Raw genomic sequence first — 23,983 nt, 5'->3', positions numbered from 1 at the left:
AAGAAGGTACTAGTAGTATATCCATTTTACAAATGAACAACCTGAGACAGTGAAATGTAAATATCTTGCCTAAGATCACATATCTGATATAGAGCAGGAGCCAACACAGAGTGTAAGGTATATCTAAGCTGAAAGTTTAGATAAACTACTATGTTACAGAATCCTAAATTAAAACTGGGCTTTGCACTGGAGAGATTAAAGAAAATAAACTAAAGGAATAGTATGTAGTGGCTAGCTCCACCAACGTAAGAGATGAAGAGATCATAATGCTAAAACAAGAGTCAGCAATGTATCATGTTAAAATCTGTCAAGAAAAATTACACTGATCTCCTTGACAGTAGGAGCTGCCTATTATTCATCTTTGTACTGTTCACACCTAGCAATACAGGGAAAGCTAGCAGACAGTGAATTGATATTATGCAATATACTTACCTGTGAAAGGTCTGGTATATCACCTCTGTCAATTCCAACTTGCTGTAAGAAGCAGAAGCATTGTATTTAATGAACAAAATTATAATAAAGAAGTAATAAAAATAAAATTTAGAAAATGAAATTTACGGCAAGTATTGTGAACAATATTCTAGACAGACATCTTTAAAATCAGAAGAATATTTAATCTCCAGAGGTATCATTCAATATTTCCAAGGGCTTAGATGTCCTTTAATGGCTCTGAAAGTTATAAAAGGAGGAGAACTAGAGGTGGTAAATTCAATAAGACTATTAAGTTACCATCTCCACATCTTCTGAGCACCTAGGTAAGCTAAGCTGTCACAATCTGCAAGCCCAAAGACAGTCTCATGAAAGAATATTTTATTTCTCACATCATACGGAGCAGATGGTCTATTTCATCTCAGACCAAAAGAACTGGAGGTAAATAAAGGCTTAAAATTTAAGTCAATAACTACAATGATCAAATGCAAAGAACATAAGAGGCTAAAGGAAAAAGTCAACAAATTAAAACAGTTAAAGAATTTACTGGAAACATAGTATAAACACTACCTTCTTGTTTTAGTATATGACTGACCCAAAAGAAATGGAAAAAAAAAAAAACCTGATTTCTCCTTGAGAGATACTTTAAATCCAGTATAATCTTCAGTAGACTTCATAAAATAGCTAACGTAAAGCTATTTTCTTCAAAGGTCTCATCGTCCTATTCTATCCTACTCCATCCGCTATAGGTTGAAATACCACTATGGTAACAGAGCTAGAATCACCAACTTGCTAGTTCCAGATTAACTACTTTGATATAATTGATCAATTATAGCCTAGTCATCTTCCAAAATTATCCTAGCAAGACATCTCTACTGGTGATTGGGCAGAGGGCAGAGAAAGTGAAAACAAAAACTCTTTGAGAGCTGCCTCTGGGCAAGCAAGATAATGCCTGCAAGCATTACCACAACATAAATGCCTTCTGTGACAATGCCAGAAATTTATTTTTTTTAAAGCAGGGTTTTATTAGCTTTTTATTATTTTTATTATGGTTTCCGGCAAAAGATAAATTCTTCAATAAGATGTTTCGAACAGTTTGAACATCTTAAAAGTAAAATATTCTTGTCTCAACTAATTAAATCCTTCAATTATTTTATTGGCCAGAATGAATGAACTATGCTTTTGAAACATCATTTAGCTACCTGTTAAAATCCTTTGTACACATCAAAACAGAAAAGAAAATTACCTAGAGGAACAGTTCTCAAAATAGGACATCTGTTGGATTCTGAATTGAAGGTTACAGATTACTTTCTTTTCATTAGAAAATATAAATGTATAATACAATATTCCTATAAAATATATATTAGATTAATTATCCTTAAAAGACCAAGATTGACATTCATTTGCATTCCAATATGTGCTTTCTCAAGGTGGGGGAGAATAAAAATAGCAGCAAATGTCTTCAGGACACAAACTAGAAGTCAGATACTGTTCTAAGCAATTTTACAACAACCCAGTGAGGTAAGCACTATCTCAAGTACTTTTACAGAGGAGGAAACCATGGGATGCCAAGATTAAGGACCTGTACCGAGCTGTTATAGCTGAAATCAGAGTTCAAACTCAGGACATAAGCACCCAAGTTTCTAACACCTCACTGCAGAATCAAAACCACACTAGAGAACACATGTTTTCTGGGTGTCATGGGGAGGAAATGAGGAGAGGTTATCAGTGGATGGCTAAGAACAATTTCTATAGATTGATATAGAAATGTTATTATGAATCATCTTAAAGTTTATCATTCTAATGAGCTCACTAAAAAATTAAAATGTTGGCTCAGACTAACATTGTTTTAAAATATTCCGTGCTTTCTTATAGGAAAAAAATATCTTTTGAGGAAAATTTTCTAATTAAATTATATTCACCATTATTACAGTAGACTGAATAATGAAAAAAAGAAGAAAAGAACAATTTAAGTAAAGTAGTATAATGCTATTTTAGAAATCCAGAAAATTGTATTTTAAACAGATCTATAAAATTATCCTAGAACCTACATTCATGGTTTTCAGAATCAATGATAAACAATAAACACACTAAATTCACTTTTGTAGGGGAACAAAACACTATGAACCATGTGACTCTAGCTGCAAATCTCACTGGAGGAAAAAGACTTGCACTCACACTGAATATTCTCTACCACATAACAGGATAAATATGCTAAAATACATGGCTAATGCCAAACATAAAAATCTCTGCCACCATTATGTGCCACCTACCTGATTTTGTAGAGAAATAAACAATTTAAAAATAGATTACCTTTCAATATTCAATACTGAATTAAATATACGGTATATATCTTATTCGATACCACATCATATTCATACCATAACAAAGAATTCAATACAGCATATGGATATGACTGAATATATACTTCATTATATTTAAGATGTTTCTTTCATTTGGATAATGCCTTATTTCTTTAAAATCTACACTTAATGACAAAAAAAGCAAGTTAAGAGACAGTCAACTTAAAGACAGTTTACCTCTGCAACTTTGAGAAACTCAGAGATTCTTGTCATCCTAGTCAGGAACTTCTTATAGATGTCGAGACCTTCTTTGCACTGGTTCTTTTTCATATCAAAATATTTTTCTGCCAAAAGTAAATGTAAAAATGCATTTATTCACATCAAAACAGAACACTCAAAAAGGAGAAGTATTAAGTAATAGCTCCAAAGAGGTCATACAGGTGTCTCAGAGAACACATTCACCCAAAGGAAAAATATCAGTGTTAGTTCAGACATTTAAAGCAAATTAAAACAGATGCTATTATATTAAAATAGAAAAATCATTTGACTTCCCCCATATTACTAGTTTGTTCTATAATATTTCTTCCCTCAGAATTCCCTAAATATAATTTGCATTTTTTGTTAACGTATGTTATACTTTTCTCCATTTAAAACAGCGCCAACTTACTAATAACATATTAACAAAGATGGCAACTTTATCATGTCCAAATGTCACCTGGAAAGCTCATTTAAACTTGTTATATGAACAGCAATAAAGAGCTTCATTTATACCAATACACCAACAGTGTTAAGACTGACTTCAAGGGGCACCTGGGTGGCTCAGTTGTTAAGCGTCTGCCTTCGGCTCAGGTCATGATCTCAGGGTCCTGGGATGGAGCCCCGCATTGGGCTCCCTGCCCCGCGGGAAGCCTGCTTCTCCCTCTCCCACTCCCCCTGCTTGTGTTCCCTCTCTCGCTGTGTCTGTCAAATAAAATCTTAAAAAAAAAAAAAAAAAAGGCTGACTTCCAAAACTGTGTAGAATAAACCTTCTACCTTTTTACTTGTGAAAAAATAGGCCCAATTTCCCTGTCTTCATAAATTAAGGTATTCCTAAATAAGTTTGTGAATAAGCCTATAAAAAGCAAATTTAAATAAATTTTTTAAATGGGGAGGGGAGGGAGAACAAGCACAATGGAGTGAACACATTTGGTATCTGACACTTGATACTTAAGTACTCTTTAGACTGTTAACTTATCTACTCCATCCAAGTCCCATGGAAAAATTGATCATTTCTAGGCAAAATTAACTGCATTCTATATACACTGAACATACACATTCTTAAAATGCCTCAAAAGTAAAAGGCATCCTAAAAAATAAATGTTTAATGCATTTAAAATAATTATCAATTTTAAAATTAGGCTTAGAACAATTATGTATTTTATAATTAAAATTCTTTATGGAGTAAATTGTGAGGAAGTAAGATTCTTCTGGCAGAGAAAAAAATCCAACTTAATTTTAAGGGGATTTTTATATTTCTAAAAATAATAAAACTGACAGGAAAAAAATCACAGATATATCTAAAAATCAAAATTCATCTAGGGGTACCTAGGCAGCTCAGTTGGTTGAGCAGCTGGCTCTTGGTTTTGGCCCAGGTCATGATCACAGGGTCCTGGGATTGAGTCCAGCATAGGGCTCCCTACTCAGTGGGAAATCTACTTGGGGATTCTTTGTCTCTCTCCCTCTTCCCCTCCCCCCTCCCCGCCTGCATGCATCTCTCTCTCTCTCTCTAAAATAAATAAGTAAATCTTAAAAATAAATAAATAAAATGAAGTTCATCCAGCTGAACATTCCAGTTGTAAAAATAAGTAATTACTTAACATAATCAGGTATAAAAATCTTTTCTCCAAATAAAATGTTATAATCAATGAATATCCCAATGAGTGGTTAGGCAGCCCTAAGTAACAATTCAGACAATATTATCAATAGAACACAAAATAAAAAAATAAAATGTTATTAAACTACAGCAATATTGCGGGGCGTGGGTGGCTCAGTCGTCAAGCGTCTGCCTTCAGCTCAGGTCATAATCCTGAAGTCCTGGGATCGAGCCCTGCATTGGGCCCCCTGCTCAGCAGGGAGTCTGCTTCTCCCTCTCCCTCTGTTCCTACTCCTGGCTGTGCTTTCTCAATCTCTCTCTCTCTCTCAAATAAGTAAATAAAATCTTAAAAAACAGCAACAACAATTAACAAACCACAGCAATATTTACCCAACAGGTTAATAATTCCTTCATTGTATGCTGCAAACAGTCTAATGGCATCTTTGAACAGGAGCATGAAGGCAGCATTTATTACCCCATTTGTAAGTTCATTACTATTAACCTGGGGGAAAATTAGAAAAAGAGATAAGCTAATCTTATGTATTAAATGACAAAAACTTCCTTCAAATTAAAATATTGTAAATTCAAATATTTAAGTGTATTACAGAAAAAGACATTTATTTCTTGCAATCAGTTACATCCAAATAGTGCAAAAATCTGTCAGAGTTCAGATTAATGTAAAAGGCACAAGCAAGCAAAAATTCTGTAACATTCAATTTAATTCAGAAATAAGTCACAAAGAACAAAAATATCCTTTAACTTCTGAAATTCTTAGGCAATCACCAAGATACAAAGCTAAGCTAGGTAGAAGAAACGTATTTTTTTTTAAATACACCTTTTTCCAATATTATAAACAAATACCTTCAAAATGGCTATGATAATATTTCTATTTCATATGATTACTAGGAGAATTAATATACTGACTATAAATAGCACAGTCCCTCACACATAAAGAATGTTACTATTACTGAATTACGATGTAACAAAAAAAAGCACCTATTTGTCTATCAAGAATACTAATACTAGTTTATGAAAGTTTTATCTCAAGAAATGAATCAAAAGGATGAACCAATTAACTCGTTTTTAGGCATATAAAAACATAAGCACAAAGTTGAACAGTAAACAACAAACTGGTAAATACTTGTAAAATCTCTAACAGGTTGATTTCCATCGTAGAGAATCCTAATAATAAAGCAAATGACAGACAATTCACATAACATGTTGAAAAGACTTCCCTTATCAGGTAAATTAAAATATAATAATCAAATTAGACTAAAACTATCCTTTCTCCAGCACCAGACTAGGAGGTACCAAAAATTATCAAAACCAAGCTATATTACTCAGTGCCAACAAGGATAAAGAAAAACAGGCACCTATTTACAAGTGACTGGGCTTAATCCTTTTGTAATGTAAGTTGTCAATATTCATTAAAAATCTAAATGTTTATGTCCTTTGCTCTACCAAATTCTTTTTCTAGGCATTAACCCTATAAAATTTATAAATGTGCAGGTAACACACACTAACACACTAGAGATCAGCAACCGTCTTTTGCAAAAAATCTAAATGTGAATATTTTAGATTCTGCGAATCGTATGGTATCTGTCAGAACTACTCAACTCTGTTATTACATCAAAAAAACATCCACAGACAATATGTAAACCAGTGAGCCTGGTTGTACTGTAAAAATACTATTACAGAAACTGAATTGAAATTTCATATAATTTTCACCTGTCAAAAATATTCTTTTTAAAATTATTTTCAACCATTTAAAATATATAAAAATCATTCTTAGCTCACAAGCCATATAAAAACAGGCAGTAAGCCATAGTTTAATAACCTGTTCTAGTCTATGAAGTCTATAGAACTCATTTACCGAATGTTTACTGAACATGCACTCTATATGCCACACACTCCTGACAATGGAGACACAGCAGAGAAAAAGCAGACCTGGTCCCTGCCCTCAAGAAACTTGAAGACTACCAATTAATAGCACAAGTCAAAGGAAAAATCTATTTGAGTATGAAATTGTCACAGTTTCATTCACTAACTTGCACTTATAAGCTCTAAAATAAAATATCTAAAGATAGATGCCCCCAAAAAGAACAGACTCGAAAATGCTAACACCTAACATATTATAAACAAGTGACAAAGCTGGCAACTGGTTTAAATAATGGTCACTGAAACAAAACTTTCAGGGAACACAATGCTCTTTAACAACAGCTATTTATATAACAAGCTGTTACAAGTGTACTGGAACTTCCCTGTATTTGTTAATAACTGACATGCATTCAGTTCTATAATGCAGACAAAAGTGAAATATTAAATTGACTATTCATAAAGAAAATCTTTATATATTTTTAAAATCTAAAAACCATTATCAAAAGAAAGCAGACTTTCAGATCAATCCCTTCACCTCTCCATCACTTTCTTTAGCTAGTATACCCTATAATTCTAGAGCTAGAGAACCACCACCAAAGAAATCAGAGCAAATCTAAAAAAATAAAAATAAAAAGTAATTTGATTTGGGACCACATTTACAGAAAATCTTTAGCCAAATAGGATATTAAAGTGAAAAACTTAGTTTATGAAAACTTAGGAATAAAGACTCTGACCAATAATATATTTGAATCTTAAATTTTTATAAAAGCATTTGTGCAATCAACTTACATTAAAATCAAGAAGGGCATCCATTTGATTTTGAATAATTGGTACAGTTTTTAGGAGTTTTTCTGTGTTCATTGTTCTCATAACACCATCAGCCCTGTTTTTATTAAAAAAAAAAAAGAAATAATTGTTGTTAAATCTACATTTTAAGCTCTCATCTGGTTCTCTATTTAAAGAGAGAACAAGTTGCTATGAAATATCACATATTTTTAAATCATTAATGAACCTGACACTTCAAGCAAAAGTTATACAGAAAAAAACAAAAACAAGAAATGCTGTATGTCCAACATCAAAGAGCTAAAAAAAAAAAAAGTGCAAAAACATGAGACATAAAAATAAAAGTTTATATTATACAGCCAGATTTAAAGCGTATTCTTCACATGAGGAAATCATCTGATCCTCACACCATTCATATGTGTAAAGGGCAGTTCTACAGATTTTTTTTTTTTAATAAGAAAAAATCATTGGCCTCAAATCACTGAACAGTTGGGATATGATGGAGCCAGCAGTTGAATTCGAGTCATAGTAAGCAACTGCTTTATTTAAGGTATTTTATTTATGACTCAAACAGCAATGACTTGTAAGCCATTAAAATATATGATACTTAAGAGGAATTGTTTTTCAGTATTTTGTTAAAATTTCAAAAAGAGTTAAATATTGCTTTAGATATTTCTAAAGATACAAGAAATATTAGCAGTATCAGAAAAAACTACAATTTTACAAAAGTAGTACCAAAAACACTAGATAAGAGGTACCTGGGGCTAAGGTACACAATGAACATCAGGCTCCATTTTAAGGGTTTGGTGTATGTTTTTCAAATCCTCTATAGATAGACTTTTCCCATTTTGTTGATGATGAAGTTCTAGGTTCACTGAGATTATATGACTCTCTCTAAGGTCAGAGAACTAACAGGTGGTAGGGTCATTATGTAAACCTAGCCTCGAAAACAGTGCTGTTCATAACCCTTTGTCAGAAAAAAATAATCACTTCCAGAAAGTGTGTAGACTTTCTCTAATTTACAAATGACCTACACTTATTTATAAATAGCCACTCTACCCTGGGCTACCCCTTCAATCACCACTCCAGGTGCCAGAAAAACAATTAAGCTCTGAAAATCAACAATAGTGCTTTGCAAGACAAAAATGAGTTTAAAGAACACACACTGGACTCCCTTAGGTAGGCAACTATTACCAGCCTTAGTCCAACAACTCTTTCCAGTAAGAAGTATTAACCCGTGGATGCCCGTTTCCCCTCAAGTACTGTAGTCCACTGGTTGCTACTAGCTGCTGCAGTTTGGCATGAGGACACCACTTCCTCTCTACAACCATTTTTTTATTCTCATACACCTCACTCTCATTTTATCAGTCATCATTAGTCTCCTTTTAGTTCTCCCTCCTCTCCTTGCTGAAGTCATTTCTGACCTGCTGCTTATTTCCTCTTTATCAAAGACCTGAATCCTGGCTTCTTGGTTAATTTCAACATCTACATGGGCAACCAATCCAACATCTTGATCTCAAATCCCCTGATCAAATCCCTATTCCTATAGTCAGATCATGACCTTACTGCCCACAGAAACCGTATTATTCCCACCCTCCACCCCGACCACCAGTATGAAAAAGTAGATAAAATTTAGATACCTTATCCCATGGCAATAACCCTTCAACCTCCCAGCTGCTTTGGCCAAGTACCCCCATGGCAAAAACTCTTTGACTTCATCATAAACTTCAATGTATCAACTCCCACCACTACCCTTCTCATTGACCCTTCTCATTTTTAACTTCCTTTATCTAGCTTAGAATTCCACAGATCATTATTGTAATCACTACCTTGCAAATACTCCCTCGACTCTTGCAGTAACTTGGCAAATTCACAATCCTGGCTAAGCAGCTGAATGCTGGTGAAGAAAACCACTTAGAGCAAACTAGTCAAACTAAATTTCATTATCAACCCCAAATGGGGACTTATCATTGTCAGCAATCCTCTTAGCCTTCTCCAGTGAATTCCTCTAAGTACTTTCAAATCTGATTCTCTCACTCATCCTTCCCTGCCTCCCTACGCCCAACACACAAACTCTCAGCTCGTAACTCCTAAATATTTCATACAGAAATAGAAAATGACAAGAAGAGGTTGTCTAGTCATCCCGCTAACAAAACTACATCTATCTGGTCTGGTCCTATTCAGTGGAGGAATCTCTCTTTCTATGAAATACAAATACAAATATCCAAAAACACAGGTCCTCTGGATCCCATTTTGTCACAATCCTTTGGTTGTCCTTTTTTTCCTCTAATATAGAACTAACAGAACTATGTGCAATGGTGGAAATGTTCAGTATCTGTACCATTCAATATGGTAGCCACTAGCCACATGGGCTATTGAGTATCCAAAATATGGCTGATGCAACTGAAGAAATGTATTTTGTATTTTATTTCACCTTAACTCATTTAAATTTCACTAGCCGCCATGTAGCAAATAGCTACCATATTGAACAGTGCAGCTCATTAATCTCTTCTTTTATACTACACCATTCCCATGAACATGCTGGCAAAGTCTCTATGATCACCATTCTTTAAACACACACACTCCACTAAAATCATATTCCCATTCAGCTACCATTTGTCTTGCAAAGCCAAGCATACTTCTCAAAAAGAGCTCTACACTCACTTTTCATTCATTATTCAATTCATCCCAATATAGGCCCCTCTCCTATCAACTCCAGTTAAATTGTTCTAGTTTAGGTCATATAGTAGAAATCCCATGTTGCTTCTCCAATGGGTACTTGTCTAACACAGTGTTTTCTGCAGTATCACTTTTTCAGTCTCTTGTTGGCTCCTCATCCTCTACACATCCTCTAAATTACATGTTTTGTATCTTAAGGTATTCCTGAGCCCTATCCTCTCATTCTGTACTTAAACCCCCAAGTGATCTGTCATTCCCAAGACAGAAATCACCAAGATGTCAATGACGGACTTATACTCCTAGATCAGAACTCTCAAGTTCCAAGTTAGTATGTCCAATTGTCCACTTGATATCTCACCTTATACAAATCACAGACATGTCAAAACTAATATTTCCAAAACTAAGTCCTTAATTTTGTACCACTATGCCCAACCCTACTCCACTCCAAAATCTTCCCAGTAAAAGGTGCCCATCTCCCCAGGGACTTAGACCAGAAAGCCTGGGGACAATTTTGATTCCCCCCCCAACTAGCCCCCACATCATTTCTTTCCAAAGAACTTCAAATTTCTCAATTAAGAAAAATCTTAACAGCTACCAAATGCTTATATTTAGATTTTAAAAGACTCAATTCACTAACCCAAGTGCTTGAATATGATTCAGACCAAATACATGACAATTCATACCCCATGCAGAACACCAAGTTTTACGACTTCTTAAATACATTATAATTAAATTCAGATACTTGGGGGCGCCTGGGTGGCTCAGTCGTTAAGTGTCTGCCTTCGGCTCAGGTCATGATCCCAGGGTCCTGGGATCGAGCCCCGCATCGGGCTCCCTGCTCCGCGGGAAGCCTGCTTCTCCCTCTCCCACTCCCCCTGCTTGTGTTCCCTCTCTCGCTGTCTCTCTCTCTGTCAAATAAATAAATAAAATCTTAAAAAAAAAAAAAAATTCAGATACTTGTTTCTCAAATAAAAAAGCAATGGATTAAAGGCTGGTCACCCATGTCCTTATTTACAGAAAATACCTGGATTATTCTGTCTTTTGCTTATTATGTAATAGTGTCTTGATGCTTCGAATCAACCAATTTAGAATTCAAGATAATTCAATATTAAGTTAATATGATCAAAAAGTAGAATGTTAAACAAAAAGAAAACGTAGGGAGTGATGTTTAATAACCAACTGAAAAGATAAATCTACAGGCAATTTACTGGATTCATTTTCCACAGAACCATTTAATACACTGTTTACAAAGTGATCTAGTCACCTTTTCAAAAACTGCTAAACACCTACTATGTTTAGACACCGTGGAAGTCCTGAAGATATGACTAAGGTTATATTGTCCTCATGTAGGTGACATGTTACATAAAATTTAACAATAGAATAAGATTTCCTCAAAGAAATGTTGTTTGAGTGATTTCTTTTTTTTTTTTTTAATTTTATTTATTTATTTGAGACAGAGGGAATGAGAGAGAGAGAGCACATGAGAGGGGGAGGGTCAGAGGGAGAAGCAGGCTCCCTGCCGAGCAGGGAGCCCGATGCGGGACTCGATCCAGGGACTCCAGGATCATGACCTGAGCCGAAAGCAGTCGCTTAACCAACTGAGCCACCCAGGCGCCCCTGTTTGAGTGAATTCTTGAAGAATGACTAAGTATTTACCAAAATAACAAAAAAGAGGCTTTATTTAAAAGAAAGTAGTACTTATAAGCAAAAAGTCATTTAACCATTACTGGGCAATAAATCTTAATTTTTTAATATCCTATATTCTATAAAATTATAGCTGATCTCCACCTCACTTTTCTTATACCAAGATATATTACAAATGAATCAAAGACTTAAACTTAAAATACTGAATCCACAAATACATACAATGAAAACATGAATAGGTAATTGATCATTTTGGGGGTAGAAAAGCTCATTTGAGTGTCCTTAAAAAGAAAAAAGCCATAAAAATAAAGACTACTATTTTGATCACATAAGATTTTAAGACTTTTAGTCACATTTAAAAAAGAAAGAAAAATATTTTTAACTCATGACAATTTATTTTCCTAATATACAAAAAGTTTATTTGAGTGTTTGCCATATGCTAATAAGCATTACACACAATATTTAATTCTCACTCTGATTCTAACAGACAAGTGCTAATAACATCACTGTTTTACATTTTATAGATGAAATAATTCAGAGCTTAAATCAAAGCTGCCCCATTGCGCAGAACAAACAGTACAAATTGGTTATATATGCACCAAGACATTAATCCTTAACCCTTCAGCCTCAAGAAGTGTTCTTAATTTAACCCACTGTCCAGTGGTATCAGTTTATGTGCCACGATGTAGAAAAAATTAGCAAGCTGATGGATATGTAATAAAAGATCCCTGTTCTTAGAAAGAAGCACTGAAATATTATGGGATATAAAAGGCAAGAGGTATGCAATCCACTTTCAAATGGCTCAGGAAAAAAAGTATATACACACACAGAGAATAATTAAGTAAATGTGAGAAAATAATAAAATCTGATGAATCTGAGTAAAGTGTATAGGAGTTACCTATATTATTCTTGCAGCATTTCTGGAAGTGAAATTATTTCAAAATAAAGTTATTTTTCAAAAGTCAGCAAGCTGGCTGAAGTATGTTATTAAAATTCCTCATCTAACTGAAGTGAAGCTAGAATTCAAACCTAGATTAATCTGACTAAACAGCCTGTGAGGGACGCCTGGGTGGCTCAGTCAGTTACGAGTCTGCCTTAGGCATAGGTCATGAGAGTCTGGGGACTGAGTCCCACATGAGGCTCCTTGCTCAGCAGGGGAGCCTGCTTCTCCCTCTGCCCTGACACTCCCCCTTGCTTATGCACATGCGTTCTCTGACAAATGAATAAATAAAATCTTAAAAAAAAAACCAAACAGCCTGTGAGCTCTTAACATTAAACATAATAGGAAAGAAAATACCCAATAGGGAAGGGGGCAAAAGATACTGAAAGGCAATGAACAAAGCATGAATGGCATTTTAAGAGAGAAAGAGGTTCAGTAACACCATTTATTGAATTTTCAATGACTCAATGTAAAACAAACACCTAATGAGATACTTTTTGATGAGGATGGAAGAATATAGTGAAAGAGGTATCTATAACTATATTTAAGTCAATAATGCAGTACAACTTTTATAAAGGGCAATTTGGTGTTTTCTATTAAAATGTTAAATGTATATACATATCCTTTGACTTATCGGTTCTAAGAATTTATTCTACAGGAAACTTCACTTAAGAATGTAACAACATCTGGGGGGATGGGGGGTGGCTGGGTGATAGACACTGGGTAGAGTATGTGTTGTGGTGAGCACTGTGTATTGTGTAAGACTGATGAATCACAGACCTGTACCCCTGAAACAAATACATTATATGTTAATAATTTAAAAAAAAAGAATATAACATGTAAAAGGATGGTCAATGCATTGCTTTTATAAGACAAAAAAATGACAGTAGATCAAATGTACATCTAGAACATAATCCTATAGCCATTCAGAAGAATGAAATAGATCCAGAAGTACTGATTGAAAATATTTAAAAAACACAACAGGGAAGGAAAGAAGTCTTCAAATAACATAATCCAATTTGTTACATGATTTTCTCTGTGCCTTCATATATATACTTATTTCTAATTATAGGTTACATATACCAGTTTACATATACCAAACATACAAAATTATTACCCTAATAAATAAAACTTTACTATTTACCACACAAATCCTCTCCAAAATTAAAACAGTTCACTGAGGTTTAGCCATGATATAATAAATTTTTTTTATTATATAATAAATTTTAAGTGCTGTCACATCTCAACTCACACCCTAATGTCCTATACTTTTTCTTTCTTATATATATATATATAATCTGATACATATATACTATGTGTATGTATCTATGTGTGCTTGTCAAATTTTGTGCTTCTTGGTTTACTCAATTATGGCTCCTTGATTTACTTTCCTTTCCCTTTAAGAGTAATTTCCTTTAAGTCAATACTAAATATATTGTGCATAATCAAGGGCTGTTCTCAGCCAAATAATAAAAGTTTGCTCTATTAAACACAGCGTGCAGCAACTCTCCTCAATCTCAAAACTAGCCCTTCAGATTAGAAAAAAAGTTACTATTTTAAAAATCTATTAATCTGAAATCTACAAGTATCTTGAAGATTAGTTTTACTGAACACACTTTATAGTGAAATATTAATATAAGTCCAAATGGAAAATGGTTCATGGGACAGAACACTGGAATTAACCAAATTTGTAAGATGAACCCCTCTACTATCATCTCACAAATGACAAAGTACTTAAATATAGGAAACAAAATCTGTGGATATTAAGTTTCAGTAAATTCCAACTAATCACCTCCTGATTAATTTTGAATAGTGACAAAGAACATTTAGATTGTTCTAAAAATGCTTAGAGGCGCCTGGGTGGCTCAGTCGGTTAAGTGTCTGACTCTTGGTTTCAGCTCAGGTCATGATCTCTGGCTCGTGGGATCAAGCTGAGTCAGGCTCCATGCTCAGCCCAGACTCTGCTTGGTAATCTCTCCCTCCGCCTCTCCCCCACCCCTGCCCGCTCCCCCCCACCCCACTGTGTGTGCAGGCACTCTCTCTCTCAAATAAATACATAAAATCTTAAAAAAAATAAATAAAAATTTAAAAAATAAAAATGCTGAGGCGCCTGGGTGGCTCAGTTGGTTGGGCATCCGACTCTTGGTTTGGGCTCAGGTCATGGTCTCACAGTTGTGGGATGGAGCCCCACTTCAGGATCTGCATTCAGCAGAGTCCGCTGGAGATTATCTCCCTTTCCCTCTGCTCCTGCCCCTGTTGGAGCACACACTCACTCGACTCTCTCAAATAAATAAATAAAATCTTAAAAAAATAATGCTTAAATAACTAAGGGGTTATTTCTACATTTGTAGAAAATTTTCCATTGCAGTCTGGTAATTTAACATTTCAAGAGAACAATTTAAAGAAAACATTAATTGCTTCGGTATTTGAGCAGCAAGGAAATTCAGAAAGGCATTCACCAAAATATTTCTGCAGAAGCCAGATTCCCGTCAGGGCAGTCCTTTAGAGCTACAAGGGTCACCAATGCCCCTTAAGAATGTCTTTAGTGGCTTTTTTCCTGAGAGCTCATATACCATAAGAAAAATCTGTATACCAGGCTGTATCAGGTAGCAATCCACACTACAACAAGGATGCTACAACTTGAATACATTTTGATAGGTGAGAAAAGCCAGACTCAAAAGGCCATACAATGTATAATTTCATTTACATAAAGTATCTAGAATAGGCAAATCCATAAAGACAGAAAGAAGATTTGTAGCTGCCACGGTCTGGAGGAAGAAGGAAATGAGAAGGACTGCTAACGGGTATGAGGTTTCTCACAGGAATGATGAAATATTCTGAGATTAGACAGTGATGTGGCACAACTTTGTAAATATACTAAAACCCACTTAATTATATACTTTTAAAAGAGTGAATTTTAGATTGTGTGAATTGTATCTCAATAAAGCTGTTATAAAATTAAAAACAACTTTAAAAAATCCTAGCACAAAAAGCGTATGATGTACTTCAAAGAAAAATAAAATTCATCTTTTAAAACTGGCCTAACATTTCACAATTCATAATCTAGTAATTTCTATGGTTTACATTTTAAAATAGTCAAATACATCAGATATCAAAAAAAGGGAAAGCTTAACTCACCCTCTTTTCACTTTTGTGAAATCAAATGCAACTTGTCTGTATGAAACTGCTTTTTCATTAAGATATCTACTATACCGCCTAATAAATGTAGACATGTCATATCCTGTAAGAAACAGAAAATGTTTTCACAAATTATTAAAATCCCAATCTGCTTAGAAAACCAACTCATTTCATCCAATGACCATAATATCTTGATATCCCAACTCAATCTAATGATGTATATTAAGTGACTAATAATGAATAGTATCACATTAAAATCTCTAAGACCTCACATGTTTTAAGTCCGATATGTCATATGTGGCTTTGAAAAACCTCCCCCCCTTAGAATTTCACTAAAATAGTATTTCTATTTTACTTCTGATCAACATTCCTACCACAATTGGAAAACCATGTTCTCTTAAACACTATTTGATAACCTCATAACTCAAATTTAACATCCTATGGAACCGTAAGCCACTCTCCTGAAATCATTAAGCAATTTTATAATTTTCATACTTAAACTTTCTCAAAGATATTCTTTCATCATATTCATGAGATTTGAAAACTTCAGCAACATAAGATCTAATCAATGTTATTTAAAAAGCAACTTATATTTTAATTATTGCCTTGCTCAAGGAAGTCTATAAATTTTTGCTACTCATTAAAAAGCAGGTCCATCTTATTTTAGCTCATCTTCATCTAACAAATTTCACTTTTTTGATGATCTCTACAACTTTAAAAATACCAAAACAATAACAAAAATGTAAAGTGACTGGATTTAACATCATTACCAATTCATTTATTCAGCAAATATTTCTTGAGTGCCTACTAAGTGCTGCTGGAGAAAAAACAATGAACAAAATAGAAAAAAAAATGACTGCCCTCATGTATTCTCATAACTTCTACAGCATTTTATTAGGTGTTACATACTCACATTTCCTAGCTCTTTTAGTTTATATTGTTCCCTCTAATCAACTCTACTCCATCCTCCTGCTGGGAGAAATAACTACCATCCTTCAATCTCTGACACTTTGCCTGAACTCTGTGTGTTCCCACATTATTCTTATTCTATGTTCAGTTCCTAGCTATTTGATGTACATAAGTGTCTAACTCACTAGACTAGAGGCTTATTTATATACATCCAGTATAACATCCAGTGTGTATATATGAGATTCCACCCAACAAAATACATGTTCAATCAAAATTACTTGTCAAAACCATTGAATTACATGCTTTTAATTATTTTCTGAGTTTTCTCTACAGAATAGGAGCTTCAAATAAAAGGCCTAAAAAATGTTCTCTACATAAAAGGAATAACAGTTCTAAAACCTTATCACTAGAAGTGCTTAATTTCCATCTTAAGAAAGTAGAAAATCAGTAGCTAATAAGATACCAAAAAACCCCATTTGAACAAATGCATTATACTCTGCTTCTGAGTACTGCTTTGCAAATTGTTTTTCACAGCCTCTTAACTTCAAATGAAGTGAATGAGGGGAAGCGGAAATAAAAATACGAACAAGTAGAGTTTCTTCCACATCCCCCAAGAAAGACCAACTCCAGTTTTATCTGTTACTTATTTCTGGTTTCTATTTAAGGTTTTATTTGAAAAAGGTATTCCACTGCTTAATTTATTTTTAACTACTCAGAGCACTGCTCCTCTTATTAAAATCAATCTTGTAACACTTAGCCCTATGTACAGATTACTGGCCTTCCAAAATCTCTGGAAGATAGGGTATTTGATTCATTCTAATTAATACTTCCATCTGCCAAAAGTGAACAAGTATTGAACTGGGCAGTCCCTGACCCAAACACTGCTAGTCACTAAATTCCACTGATGTTACCTCCAACAAGAGATATAATTCAGGTCCTCATTACCTTTCTACTAGATGACCAGAACAATGACCAAAACAGTCTTTTTTTTTTTTTTTTGACCAAAAAAGTCTTAATGTCTTTAAGACTTTATCACTCTAACCCAACCTTTACTGAGCTATGGCACTTTCTTTATAAGACACACCCCCTCTCCCCTTCTTCCTCAAATCAAAAAACTCTGATGGTTTCTCACTGCATTATAAAATCCCAACACTATAAAAATCTTCCACGTTCTGATTTTGGCCCCAAACAGCTTCTTGATATTTGCCACTACATGCTCTGCAATACATCACCCATAAATTCTGTTCATATTCATTTGCTCTATAAATCTTAAATATTCCATACTCTTTCACATCTTTGTACATCTATGTGCCTTTGCTTAAGTTAACCCATGTCCTTGTCCATCTTTCAAAGCCCAGCACAAAATCTCCCCTTCTCCAAAGACATTTCCCAGATTGAGCCCTACTGTTGAATATTCCCAAGTCATCTGGTATGTCTCTCATTCCTACAGCTGGCCCTGTATAATATTAACAGCCTAGTTCTGGAACTAAGCACAACAGATCCGAGTAAGACAGAATGTGCATGGAGCACAACAGAGTATAGCAATCTCAAGTTATAGAATTAGAAGTAAAATAAATGAAATAATAGGTGTGAGCATCAGTGAGCAATTCATCTGAATAACATACCATACTTACCTTTGCTACTAAAATATGTAATATTTCCAGCTACATTTCTCAGAATAAAGCATAAAATAGTAACAGTAACAATGAAAGCTCATACTTACACAGTGTTCCCTGTGTGCCAGGCATTGTTGTAAGCACTTTACATTTATCAATTAAGTTAAGCCTCATAACAACCCTATAAGGGTAGGTGCTATCATTATTCCTGACGTTATAGATGCAGAGAGGTGAAGTAACTTGCTCAAGTTCATGCAGCTGGTAAGTGGTAGAGATGGGACTCATGGTAAGCGGTAGAGATGGGACTGAAACCCAGGCAATTCAATTCCAGAATCCATGCTCTGAAACCACTATCTTAATCTATTTCTTAGAGTTCTAGGTGTCAAGTACTAAAGTCAATTGTAATCTTCACATTAAAAGACAGTTTCTTCTTCCCCACACCTTTTACTAAATATGTAGTATTTAGTAAATACTTTAGTAAATTCTACAGCTAAAAGACAGAGTTCAACTCTGCAGTAATCATCATACAAGGTTGATTTTCCATAATGAGTAAGTTGTCTTTACCTTGCAATCCACTTTTATCCAAAAAATTGCTTAAGTTAAACAACGTGTTTCTTGAAGCCAAATACTGAATAAAACGCTGGAAAACAAGCAAACAAATAATTATGTCAAATTAAGGTAATGCCATCTAACAAACTCTAATTTGAGAATGGGGAGGGGGGTGTGTTTAACACATTCCGTTAAGCTTATCTAGCTTAAACTTCTCATCCTCAGTCCTTCTAATTAGTTACCAAACCTAAAAACATAATCCATATATTTCACTAGCACAAAGAAATTTATTAAAGCCTAATGCCCATGGCTTTGGTATAAGCATCAAAATAAAAGGAAAGAGGCACTTTTCCCCTGGAACCAGCAATTCTGGCTATAGTTAATCACACTAAAGTGGCATCTTTAAACAGCTACCTGGTGACCCAAATTTTTATGACATTTTTAAAAATGAAATACTTGTAATCATACAAGAGAATAATATAGATATCCCCTTACCCCTGTCCAGATTAAACACACTGCCATATTTACTTTAATCTTCTTACAGAAACAAAACATTAAAGAGTCTATTGAAACACACCTTCCATCTCATTTCCTTCCCTCTTCAAAGTCAATCACTTTTCTGAAGTAGGTATCATTCCCACACATATTTTTACTATTTTTCCATATATTTAACCTATAAACTGTACAAATTTTGTTTTCTATTTTCAATTTACAGAAAAATCATACTGTGCTTCTTTTCCAATATGCTTTTTAACAACTTTTCCCCAAGAATTATCCCTTTAATATATGTAAATCTAGTTCATTCATTTAAAATGATGTTCTAATATTTCAATGACCTACTATATCATTATGTATCCATTTCTTTATGGATGTTTAAGTTCTTTCCAATTTCACTATCATTAACAATGTTTCATAGGCATCTTTGTACTAGGTATCCAGGTGCAAACATACAGAAGTTTATCATGATATAAACAGGGTAGAATTGTTGGATCAGCATCTATGTAAAGGTCATCTCAAAATACCGTCAAAATTCTCTCCAAAGTGCTTACCATAGAACACTACCTTCATTTCCCTTTATATACACCCTCTAAAATAGAGAGCTAATTCCTTTCAATTTCACTTCTCCTTAGGATTTCCTTTTTTTTTTTTTTTTAACGTATGCAGAGGGTTACTATCAATTAGGGTATACACCATCACTCCCTTAACTCAATCTTGTTCATCTGCATTCACCCCAAACTAACAAGCCAGGATTTTGAAAAACAATTTGTAGGGGCGCCTGGGTGGCTCAGTTGGTTAAGCGACTGCCTTCGGCTCAGGTCATGATCCTGGAGTCCCTGGATCGAGTCCCGCATCGGGCTCTCTGCTCAGCAGGGAGTCTGCTTCTCCCTCTGACCCTCCCCCCTCTCATGTGCTCTCTCTCATTCTCTCTCTCTCAAATAAATAAATAAAATCTTTAAAAAATATAAAAATAAAAAAAAAAAAAAAAAAAAAAAAGAAAAACAATTTGTAAACTGAAGACTCACATTTCATCACTTATCCTAAAATGACTTGTTTCAAAAAGGTATTAAAATATCCTAAGACAAGAGGTGCCTGGGTGGCCAGTTAGTTAAGCGTCTGCCTTCAGCTCAGGTCATGATCCCAGGGGCCTGGGATCGAGCCCCAAACAGGGCTCCCTGCTCAGCTGGGAGTCTGCTTCTCCCTCTGCCCCTCAAGTAAATAAAATCTTTTAAAAAATCCTAAGACAGTATTAGACTCCATGATTTTCATAAGCTGTTGTAATTCTTTATTGTGGGAAGGTTGTCCTATGCATTATTATATGTTCAGAAGCATCCCTGGCCTCTACCTAGGTGTGCCAAGAGCATCCCCATCATTTTTGACAAATGTCTCCTGGCAGGGGCAGGACAGGGGATCACTTTCCTCCCTGCCCTATGGTATTCTCATCACCACAGCATAGTAAAATCATATGCATACTTTCTTACAGACTAATAAACCTGCCAATGAGAAGAACATCACATTTGTCTTAGCTTAAGGTAAATGAACATGGGTTTATCTAAAAACCACACAGAAATGCTATCATCTTTCTCCTCCTGTCAGTAAGGAATGATAGTCAACTTTGTTTCTTTGCCTTTGTCAAAGTTTTGCCTCTAGTATTATCATCTTATTTACAGTCTCTAAAAGCCACCACTAACAGTTTTCCTCTTTATCTAGCATTCTAATTGGTCATATTTGTGGTTTTTCTTTTTAAAGAATAAACTAGGGGCGCCTGGGTGGCTCAGTTGGTTAAGCGACTGCCTTCAGCTCAGGTCATGATCCTGAAGTCCTGGGATGGAGTCCCCACAACAGGCTCCCTGCTCAGCAGGGAGTCTGCTTCTTCCTCTGATCCCCCCACCGCCATGCTCTCTCTCTGTCTCTCTCTCTCAAATAAGTAAATAAAAATCTTAAAAAAAAAAAAAGAATAAACTATATATGTATTTTTTAAAAAGGTGAAAAATACCATAAACCTGAAATTCTTCAGAATGATCATGATCTTAAGTAAACATAGTCCCAATAAAAGCATAAACTATTACCCTAGTTAAGATCAAAATGCTTCAAGTTATAGTAAAGCTAATACCCAAATATTTCTATTAACTCTGTACACTGGCTACAATAAATTAGAAAGCAACTGAATAACATTTGTCCTAAAAATGATCAAGTCTGTTAACTAAGCAATCATATTTCAGGTAACACTTCTGGAAATAACTTTTAAAACTTAAATACTACTGGGGAACCTGGGTGGCTCAGTCGTTAAGCGTCTGCCTTTGGCTCAGGTCATGATCCCAGGGTCCTGGGATCAAGCCCCGCATCGGGCTCCCTGCTTGGCGGGAAGCCTGCTTCTCCCTCTCCCGCTCCCCCTGCTTGGGTTCCCCTCTCTCGCTGTGTCTCTGTCAAATAAATAAATAAAAATCTTAAAAAAAAAAACAAAAACAACTTAAATACCACCAATAAAATCATCCAATGTGGTGCTGCTCTAACAATGAATAATCAGAAAGCTAAATTTCTAGGAAAGGGAAAGTTAAAAATATTTTTTTAATATTTTATTTATATATTTCAGAGAGAGAGTGAGAGAGAGCACAAGATGGGGGAAGGTCAGAGGGAGAAGCAGACTCCCCGCCGAGCAGGGAGCCCGATGCGGGACTTGATCCCAAGACTCCAGGATCACGACCTGAGCTGAAGACAGTCACTTAACCAACTGAGCCACCCAGGCGCCCCAGGAAAGGGAAAGTTAATATTATGGATTATATAACCCAATAGGTTATCATTAAAAATGATAAATATAAGAATAAAAAAATAAATAAATAAATGATAAATATAAAAAATATAGAATATGGAAAAGCTTATGGTGTGATGGTATATAAAAAAGCTAAATATAATATTTTATCTAAATTATGATTGTAGCTATAAAAAAATCACTCCTAGACAAGGACCAGAAGGGAACACCAAAATGTACATACAGTAAGATCTGCTGCAATGAAAGAGTTATAGGTAAATTCTTGCTTGAATTCTGAATTTCAATGATGCTCTCTATTGGTATAGCAGAAAAGCCCAAAATGAGTAGTGATGGATGTCAGAAAGTCATTATGCTCAGAAGTCTAATACCATTAATTAAAGTCCCTTCCCATTTCTCCAGAAGCCATCTCTCAGCAACCAGTGGGCTGCATTTTTCTAAGGTGCATACTAAATGTAGATTTATCTAGTTGCATTCAAATATTCTAACACAATTTTAAATGTTCCTTCTAACTCAACTTTGCAAGTAAGTATACTGGGCTGAGAAAATCATTTAAGGTAAGAACTAAAAATCAGCTGGCTAGGCTATCATGGAAAACAAGAAGATTCTCTCCAAACACTAAAATGCAAAAGCTTAAAGCTTTTGCAAAAAGCATCTTTTTGTTAACCTTCTGGGCAATGAAGACTTCAAGGACTTCAGACACACCTCTGCTTAAGAAGGCACTCTTTAATCAGTCCCTCTCAGCAAATGCCATCTTAGTCCTCAATATAACAGCTTTCAACTAAGCAAAGTGGTTCCAGAGACAACTATATGATATCAGATAGAAATCTGAGCCATAATAAAGCAAAAGACAAACATACGGTCTATACACAAGGTCTACAAAGACCAGTGCTGCTTACAGAACCTACCTCTAGGCATTAATCTCTGCTTCTTGATCCATTATAAGTCTTCTGTGCTTTGACCCACTTTCTGCTTCCCAACTTACAGACGATCTCCTCAAATTGTAGAATCTACAATTTTATTTCTACCTAGTCACTTTACCCTTTTAACCTGTATTATTTGGTTTTTGAAGCCATTCCTGAAATTTCAGTAGGAGAATCAAGCTGAATCATCAGTCACCACAGCAATATGCTTGTTAATTAAAAATTTGGCTTACCTCATTTCCATACACCATCAAATGATGAGTTGTAATGAGAGATTTGAAGACCACCACCCAACTACTGTTAGTAGTTCTTTCAAATAAACTGTCTGCCAACTGTGGGATATTCACATTCATCTCATTTGTGCACTGAATTAAGTCTGCAATTAAAAAAAAAACAGATTTACTCTCTGGCTTTATTATTAATTTCAGATGCGCACACTGACAAGTGAAAAATCTAACAGTGGAGCAACAATAGATAATTTGGAGAAGTTATTAAAAATCTCTTAGGAGAACAACTGAGACCACTATAATCCACCTGAGAAGTTAATAGGATATTGATTAGGATCACATAAAGGATCAATAACAGAAAGTAAACTTCCTCTGAGAGTAATTCACCCTCAAGTATTTTATCTCAAAAGGAACTATTTCAAAGCCTTAAAGAACTTTCAATTCTCTTATTACTCATAAACCTTCAGAACTACAGTGCTAGGATTATTCATCCCTACCATTCCAAAAAAAAAAAAAAACCTTAAAAAAAATCATACATATAGAAGCATGAATAAGCTGAAAGTCAAACTACCTTTATTAATATTCTCCCTAGAATGCTGTGTTTGCACTATTAAGAAAACAGAGCAAAACATGTGGTCTGAGAGTGGGTAGGATCTGTTTATATAAATTTTCATTCTTCTCTCCCTTCAGTTTTACTGAGTTCAGTTATCAGTTGGTATCAACTAGCTAAAACTAACAAACAAAACAGGAAACAAACTGAAGTTTCTTGTTGCATAAATTTTCAAGTAAGAAATGATCCAGGAACTCTGAAAACAGTTAAAACAATGTAAGTTCCAATTTTATATTTT

General features: G+C 34.7%; 1 protein-coding gene across 13 annotated transcripts in view; it reads right to left on the bottom strand.

Annotated features, from left to right (window-relative positions):
- The window catches only part of PICALM (phosphatidylinositol binding clathrin assembly protein), a 110,329-nt gene that overhangs the window by 52,320 nt on the left and 34,026 nt on the right, over positions 1 to 23,983 (bottom strand). For 12 of the 13 annotated variants that reach the window (XM_045894559.3, XM_045894557.3, XM_045894556.3 and 9 more), the window contains exons 2-8: positions 23,142 to 23,284; positions 18,736 to 18,811; positions 15,647 to 15,749; positions 7,252 to 7,345; positions 4,975 to 5,086; positions 2,970 to 3,076; positions 433 to 474 (exon numbers count right to left, since the gene is read on the bottom strand). In XM_045894559.3, the coding sequence (XP_045750515.1) occupies positions 433 to 474; positions 2,970 to 3,076; positions 4,975 to 5,086; positions 7,252 to 7,345; positions 15,647 to 15,749; positions 18,736 to 18,811; positions 23,142 to 23,284 (677 nt within the window). The remainder of the gene's footprint in view (positions 1 to 432; positions 475 to 2,969; positions 3,077 to 4,974; positions 5,087 to 7,251; positions 7,346 to 15,646; positions 15,750 to 18,735; positions 18,812 to 23,141; positions 23,285 to 23,983) is intronic. The other variant, XM_064576813.1, reaches the window with a different exon arrangement.

Source organism: Mirounga angustirostris, unplaced genomic scaffold (genome assembly GCF_029215605.1).
Source record: "Mirounga angustirostris isolate CCGP_5_RB_7025 unplaced genomic scaffold, mMirAng1.0.hap1 SCAF_13, whole genome shotgun sequence".
In the NCBI taxonomy this organism is placed as follows: Eukaryota; Metazoa; Chordata; class Mammalia; order Carnivora; family Phocidae; genus Mirounga; species Mirounga angustirostris.
The sequence above is the reverse complement of the archived record's forward strand: the minus strand, read 5'-3'. Positions and strand labels throughout refer to the sequence as shown.